Below are 8,150 nucleotides of genomic sequence, written 5' to 3' on the forward strand. Positions count from 1 at the left end.
AGGGCAAGCTGGGAATGAACAATGATCACAAATTTTAATCCTAAATGAAGTAATCACTCAATGTTCTATATGGAAATCTGAAATCATCTCAATTAAATGAACATTTGTGAACTTCAGATTCATTCCCAAATAGATATGGAATGTTGATTCACCATAGTTTTGTAGTACTACTTTTCCAGCCAAGAATATGAAGTTGAAGATAAAAAGAAAAGATGCATAATGTACACTTCCATTGCAAGACTTCAAACTCCAGATCTATAGGTTCTTCAAAATATGCATATAGTGTTTGACCATTCTTACCCTATTCTATGTTTGAAATTTCAAATGGTACCTTTCTTTCTTATTACAACAACAAGAAGAAGAATAAGCCTTGTCCCAAGATGGTACCTTTCTTTCTTTATTCATAAGTTAAATTTCAATCAACAATCAAATAGAGTCTGGTGGCATATGTTCAAACAAGCATGAGCAATAGAGCCATTATATAGCTAAAAAGGTGCAAATGTAGAAGGGGAAAATAATAAAGAAGCAGCCAAATGAAGGTAATGTTTTAACCCCAAAATCTGCATTCCACACTTAAAGCATCCAACTTTCTTCTGGCATCATCGAGAGTCAGTTTATGGGAAAACAGAAATTTCCATTTCCTCTCTCTCCCCCTCCTTCAGCTCCTTCAAATGAGAAGTTCGGATATAAACTATAAAAACCCTATCGCATTGTAATTACAAGACTCTTATTTGTAAACTTAGCACCTGCCACCTTTCCTTGGATACTAGTAGGCAGATGAATGACACGTCTTTGGTCTCCTGCTTCCACCAACAACTCGGATCCTCCCCTATACTGCAACAATTAAAAAGATAGCTTAAGAAGCTCCCATAAAAAGCACATCAGAATACTGAAGGCACTCAAACGTGTGCAGTGTAAGTCAACATGATGAACATGCACTGAAATAGTAAAATTGGCAGAGGAGTTGAAAGTAAGTCTCGAATTGAACAACAACATGTTTAAACTCAAAGATTGAATGTCACTCAGAACTCTTATTAATCAAATGCTTTTTAGGGATTGCTTGATTGCAGGCTTCTTTGATATCCGTTTCGAGAGGAGAAACTACAACATCCAAATAATGACGATGTGGGAGCACTTCAGTCTTCAGCAATGAATTTGGTGGCTTGATGTTTATTATGATCAGACTGGGATTTCCAGCAGGAACACAGTTTATTAACCCTGATGGGCTATTTTATTAAACTACAGCCCTATGGATTTAAGTATCAGTTGGGTCCTTCTCATAAGAGGTCATTATTATATTGCAGAATCATAAAGCTTGTTCGCTTAAAAGGGAAACATGAAATTTAACGAGTATTTATAGCTCTCAGGACCAGTCTGGCTTGTCTTGTATGCTTATGAGAAAAGTTAGCATGTTAATTAAGGTGGATTAGTGGGGGGGACATATAGGACAACAAAACCTACAATCAGAACTACGGACATCGCAACTAAACCCCCCCAAAACAGAATTTGAGACAACAGTATAATCAGTGAATCTTGTCTGATGAAGACAAAATGTACCCGACGTTCACAAACCCAAGATACTATAGTGTTTTCGAGGATGGATTTAGAAAAGATGGATATTCAGAATCAAACAAATAATAATAATAATTCTAGATTTAGAGATTTCTTGTAGCACCAGACCAAAACTTGATCTCTCCATAAACATAGTTGAAGGTCAGTCTAGCATAACCTTTAGGCATCATTTGTTTGCTAAATTTAAACTGGGGTGGGAAAAATTAAACTTTTCAATGAAATTTTAAGGCATGGTTTGTTTGGTTCAATGGGGGTGAGGAAGTGGGCAGACAAATTAAAGGAAGCATGTCTACTAAAGTGGCATGTCACTTTTCCCACCCCACCCCTTTTAAAAGTCCCACATATTTAGTGAGACTTTGTGGCAAAATGAGGGATATAATAAAAATGATACTCACATTTATAACTTTTCCACAAAATCCTTTCTTCTCATTTCCTATTCGCCCACCCTACTACAAGTGGGTCCCACATGGTTATATTTCCCACCCCTTCTTATCTAGCAAACAAACGATGCCTTAACATTAAATATGACCAAGTTCTAATGGCCCAATCTCTCCAATGTGAAGTCCTATGTCTGATCAGGAAAGCTCCAAAACAGAGCAACCACAGGACATGTCACAACAGGGGGTATTGTTCATGCAACATTCAATTATTGATAGCTAATGTTTACCAGATGAAAACAGTAGATCAACCCTCAGACCCTGAGATTGGGGAAACAGAACTTACTTGTAAAGGAGCAAAAATGCGGGATGTGACCTTGATTTCTTACCAAAGGCTCCAAGTGTACCAGAGATTCTCACTCTCTGATAGTTCTCATAGCATACTGAATCGCTCAAAAGTTAGGCAAGGAAAACCATTCATTCATCAATGCTGAAACTCATAAATGCACCTCGGCTCATACAATGCCTGTATGGGCAAAGTAGAAATAGGAAAGTGAAAGCAATCATAAAGCTAGGCTGGTGGTCCCACCTGACATTTACCAAGCTACAAGGCTGTTCCAGCAAAAGCATATTTAAAGGCTTTTAAGGCCTGTTTGCATCTCTTAAGGAGTGCCATACCCCTGCATCAGGTGTCTTAAAGAGGAAGTTTCAATTGATTTAAAATAGTTCAAGATTGTGAGTTGCTTGGGGAAGGCATTTACATCAGTTTAAAAAAGCTAGGTTGGATTAGAGTAGTCTTCAGATACTTGCCATAACAGTATTCACAAGAATGGAATGGTTTTATGGTTGAAACATCAGTGTAGACTTCCTTGATTGAGGTTTTGGTGGCAGACCTACATCTCTTCATGGAAGATCAGCCTCTCTCCAACTCTTTCTTCCGATCTTATCCTCTGGTTATTTTCACTCTTATTGTTTTGAATACAGTCCACTTGGAATTTCTTCCTGGCTTCTCTCTGTTGTCTTTTCCAGTTGGCTTCTGTGTTCTAGATATCAGATCTATTTTTTATATTGAACTTACCCATAAGTTTTGAAAATCCACCAGGATCATATAACCTAATGTTTTTGGCTTTTGCATTTTGGGTTTTATGGAAAGCATAGTTTATTCCCTCAATAAATAATGCATATAAGAAATATATTGAACTACACTAGTTTTCTTTTTGACAAGTCTTTAGCATATCTTTTTGTGGCCACTAATATGCATGAAAAGAAATTATCAATGGCAGGGACAATACTTCGTGAAATATCTATACCAAGAAAAATCAGTAAAGAAACACTCATAAACACACTCCTCCTGTAGTATGTAAACAGAAACTGTAGGGGGAAAATATTATCATGAGTAACATAATTTTCTAAAAATACAACAAAGAAGATATACAGAGCAGCAGAGAAACAACGGAAAATAGGAAAAGCAAACTTTTCAGGTAAAAGATCCAGAATTACTTGGTATAGCTTGATCTCTGACTTGTCAAAGCCTGGCATGAAGAGAGATACTGACTTCCTTACTCGATCAAACTTAACTGGTGACTGAAACTTGTCATGACCGCTTGCTGCTGCAGAAAGAAGATTCTGTGCATCTTCACCAAGACTTCCATGCAACACAGAACTCGGATCTAAAGAACCCATAGAAAGAGATGGCATGCACGCAAAAGGCAAGGGAGAGAAATCCTGAACCACATCTGCTGATACTGGACTGGATTGTAGACAAGCAAAGCCAAATGCACCAGCAACATGGCCACCAGCTTGGATTGCACAGCCCCAGTAACGTAATGCAGCCTTAACAGACATTGGACAATTTGTGTTCATTACAATGTAGCTGCCAAACTTCAATGGTTCAGAATAGGCTGCAGATGCTCTCTGCACAGCACATTCCCAATGCAAACTTCTTGAGTAACAGTGGCATCCTCAGGAAAGCAAAATTTTCCCCCGTGCATGTGCATTCCAGGAAACCAAATGAAAATCAATTGAGATGGGAATACCTCTAGGATTTGGTCAGCATTATCCCATATCTCTGCACTTGTTTTCCCATCAAAATGCAAGCCACCACCATTTAACCTCAAGGTTTCATCTACTAGTCTCAGGAGTGAAGGAGCAGCCAACCTCCCAATGTCAGTATTTTCAGCCACATTCCGCAAATATTTCAAATACCATCTGCGCAAGTCCACATGTCACTACAGATATAGACTACAGTACTAGGATTTGGAAGGCTTGAGTGAGGAAAATCCTAACCTGGCTCTCTCAGTAGAGCCTATCATCCGAAGTGTCTCCTCAGTGCTTATTCCATCATATACAACTACATCAAACTTTTCTTGTTTAATGTTTCTTGAACCTACAGGCTTTAGAATTCCCACATATTTTTCTAATGCTAAGGCTGAAAATATGGAGTCCATTCCAGGTAAAATTCCAAGCTCTTCACCCACCACCTACCATGTATGAAAAGACAATACATAAGGAAATCCTTCAGAAAGAAAAATGATCCTGCTCCAGTATATTGTTTAATAGATATCAAACCTATAAATGAAAGGAGATTGTTACATACCCACCCCTTCAAGAACCCCTTGCATCAATCTGAGATGAGTATCAGCTTGCTTGAGCTTGTTGAGAGGTTCAAGAAGCATCTGTAATAAAGGACAATAATTTCCTGTTGGTTTGAAATTCATTCGAGTTGTAATCAAAATCATATAGAAGAGAAATATGGAAAAGATCACATACTTTAGTGGTTTCCAACCTAACAACAGAAAGATTATCATTGAATGAGGTAGGAGAAGTCCCAATCTTACAACCCATAAGATATTCGGCAGTAGGATCTTGAGAATGCAACACCAAACATGTACTCAGCCCAGACTTTGCATAATGCTGCAGACCATAAGAAGATAGCAATTACAATCCCTTCTACAAGAGCAACAACCATTTCTAGCTCATCAAATATTAAACTAATTGGGTAACTAATATGAAGCTACCAAAGAGTTCTTAAGTTCTATGAAATTGGAAGAAAGCACAAACTATAAATGGGTAACTAAATTACGAAAGTATCAAGGTACAATAAAAAAAAAATTCACAGTTATTAGGCTAGGAAATCGGAGGAAAGTAAGGATCATTCCTTAAGAACTCTAAACATCAAGAATTGAATTTGGAAACAATTGTTATTAGTGCTTCAACTGATGCATTATGCCATTTATGATGTGAAATACACCATTCAGTAATCCAATTCTAACAAATTTAAGGCCTTGTCTGAATACATCATCAAGAATGGCTGACGACCCTCCAAGGAAACACCGACTTTCTAGGAACCTATATTTTCTTAGCTAATAAAGTGGCAGAAAGTTAGATTCATCGAGTATAACTCTTAACCATCAACCACATTGATCCTTCAGAAAAGGGATCATATACGTGTTTCAATAGTTGCATTTATGCTATATATAATCTAGATCAGTCTAATCCTCTGATAATAAACATATTTATAAACCTCATTTCTACATTCAAGTAGACAATCAAATCATAAATATGGTTCACGTACATTTCCAGAAAACCTAGATAAATTGACAGCATGGTGTAGCAAAGCCACACAATGAAGCTATGTAAATGATGGGAAACACAACACACAAGACAAGATTTATATGGTTCACCTGAAGGCTACATCCATGGCCAAGCAGAGATGATTTTGTTATCAAATGACGATGAAACACAGTACAGCCCTAGAATTTGTATCCTTACCCCCCCCCCACTCAACATTTGAGAAACTGTTTATAAAGAAATAAATGTACACGCCACTCAGAAAAAGATAAAAATACCATGGCCCCCAAAAAAGATGCCTAAAAAAGAAACCGGAACCTCCAAACAACTTTGGGTTCACGACCAGTGAATTGAAAAAGCATAAAATTTTGCATAGAATGTGATGGTCAACATTGTTAAACAGCCATTCCTACGTGCTTAGGCCCACAAATGGACCCTGGAACGTTTTGCATGGTGAAACTTGTTAGGAAAATTATATGATTAGCTACTTTTAAGTTTTCCTTTACCAAAGTAACCATTCAATGTTTCAATTAACAAAACTAGGTAAACTGATTTTGGGTTACAAAATTAATTAAAAGTGATTTTTCATCTCCTTTGGGCATTTTTACCCCTAAAACTAGCCACACCGAAGGGAGAAAATCACCATTTTGTCCAAAGGGAAAAATCACAATTTTTTCATACCTTTGGACATTTTCATCCCCATGTTGGTAAGGTCAGTTTTAGGGGTAAAAATGTCCAAAGGGATAAAAAAAAATAACTACTTTTGTTCGTTTCATAAACTCAAACTCTATTTTAGCTAGTTTTGTTAATAGAAACTTTGAATTGACTACTTTTGTAAAGGAAACCTAATAAGCAGCTAATCACATAATTTTCCCAAACTTGTTCACCCCCATAATATGTGATAGAATCATAGAATCATGTAATGAACAAAGTCTCACTATTCAAACTTCATGTTCGTTCATTTTTTTATTCCAAAACACTGAAGTGAGGGGTCGAAGAATTAAAATGCAGCTTACAGAAAGAGATAATCAAGGAAATGAAATAACAACGTAATCGAAGGAACATCAAAAGGTTGCTGGGTTGGTAATGATCAACAACACTTAGTGAAGAGGTCAACAGTTCCACTCTCCCTCATATGAAGCTATCAATTCCCCCCAAAAAAATAAAAAATAATCGAAGTAGAAACAGAAGAACTTAACAGACATTACAACGCAATCACAGTGAAGCACAAAGAGTAGAGAAAAGAAAAAACACCTGAGCAGCTAGAACTGCAGAAGTAGTCTTGCCAGAGCCTCCTTTCCCTAAGAAAGTTACCAATTTCGTGGATTTTTGAGTAGAGCGATCCTCCGCCCGGACCGCCATGTAAAGCGGTGGTCTGTCACTTCTGCAGCCACTCTTGCGGGTTTGGATAGAAAAGTCGCCATTAGGGTTCCGACGGATGAGAGACAACGGCTGAGACAGCGTGAGCGTAAAGATCATGTTGGAAGGGCGAAGTTGAGAACAGACAATCAAGGAATGAAGGCATGAAGCATTAAACATGGATTTCTGGTTTCTACCCCGAGAAGTTGGGATGCTCTGCTCTACCTCTACCCGTCAGAGGTTTGTGGTCCCATCACATGTTAGGAAGGATCACCCACCGGTAAAGTTAAAAAGTATCCTCCATACCATAGTCGATACGTATCCATATTTAACCCAACTGATATTGATACATTTGTTTTTTTTTTGGTGGTAGAAATAGGTCTATATATTAACTCGCGACGCACGCAAAACATGATGATTACACAAATCCAGGAAAACAGGATCCAAACTAGGCCAAAGAGTCCGACACGCAATGGACACAGCCTTACCAGCAAGGAAGTCAGCTACAGCATTGCACTCCCTTCCTTTTAACAAACCAAAAGGACACATTCTGGAGTCAGAGATGCAAGAATCACCACATCCCACACTAAATTTTGAATGTCCACTGGAATCAATTCCAGCTTGGTCACAAACCTAATCACTTCCGCAGAATCTAATTCCATCAGGACATTGCCAAAACCCTTCTCCATCGCAAAGCGAATTCCTTCTCGCATTGCCAAGATCTCACCCATCAAAGGCGAATCGAACTGGGCTGAAACCGCAAAACCTAAAATGGGCCTTCCCCCTGAGTCCCTACATACTAAGCCCAGCCCACTTCCATTTCTGTTTAGGGCAGCATCAACGTTAATCTTCACGAACCCAAGTGGCGGACAACTCCACCGCCTCAGCCACAGCTTTATCCGCTACCTTCTCCGGCGTCCACTTCACTCCTTTGAAGATAAGCTCGTTTCTAGCCTTCCAAATTCTCCAGCATAGATAGGCAATGAGAGATGATGCTTCTTTAAATTTTTTTTCTTCGGTGGTAAGCACATCTTCCATTCACTAATTGCTTTATGCATCTCAGGGTTACCCGGCGGCAAGAAAGAGAGAGGGGAAGCAAACCACACCCTGCGAGCAAATTGACAATCCAACAGTATATGATCAATGGACTCCAATTTGCCACACTACTGCATCTGGGATCAAAATGTTCGATTCTCTTGGACAACTCAACAGCCGAAGGTAAGGCTCCTGCACACGCTCTCCACAGCATATGTTTAATTTTTGGTGCTGCAT

General features: G+C 38.5%; 1 protein-coding gene across 1 annotated transcript; it reads right to left on the minus strand.

Annotated features, from left to right (window-relative positions):
• Positions 1 to 205: 205 nt before the first annotated feature.
• On the minus strand, positions 206 to 7,111 carry LOC149012391 (P-loop containing nucleoside triphosphate hydrolases superfamily protein). Its single transcript, XM_089157915.1, has 7 exons — positions 6,774 to 7,111; positions 4,719 to 4,862; positions 4,550 to 4,624; positions 4,236 to 4,429; positions 3,986 to 4,157; positions 3,450 to 3,863; positions 206 to 834 (listed from the first exon to the last, which is right to left on the minus strand). Exons 1-7 carry the CDS (start codon positions 7,056 to 7,058, stop codon positions 703 to 705), a joined length of 1,416 nt encoding a protein of 471 aa, XP_089014041.1. The 5' UTR covers positions 7,059 to 7,111; the 3' UTR covers positions 206 to 702.
• Positions 7,112 to 8,150: the final 1,039 nt, after the last annotated feature.

The sequence above is a fragment of the Hakea prostrata genome, chromosome 6 (assembly GCF_041222555.1).
Source record: "Hakea prostrata isolate BN-2017 chromosome 6, UWA_Hpros_2, whole genome shotgun sequence".
In the NCBI taxonomy this organism is placed as follows: Eukaryota; Viridiplantae; Streptophyta; class Magnoliopsida; order Proteales; family Proteaceae; genus Hakea; species Hakea prostrata.

Bases quoted from the DNA above. Each gene is read 5' to 3' on its own strand.
- LOC149012391 (XM_089157915.1), bottom strand. From the start codon at position 7,058: ATGTTTAATGCTTCATGCCTTCATTCCTTGATTGTCTGTTCTCAACTT. The intron at 4,158-4,235 runs GTTAGGATTTTC...GGACTTGCGCAG, and splicing joins GGCTCTACTGAGAGAGCCAG to ATGGTATTTGAAATATTTGC. The intron at 3,864-3,985 runs GTATTCCCATCT...TGTGCTGTGCAG, and splicing joins ATGCTGACCAAATCCTAGAG to AGAGCATCTGCAGCCTATTC.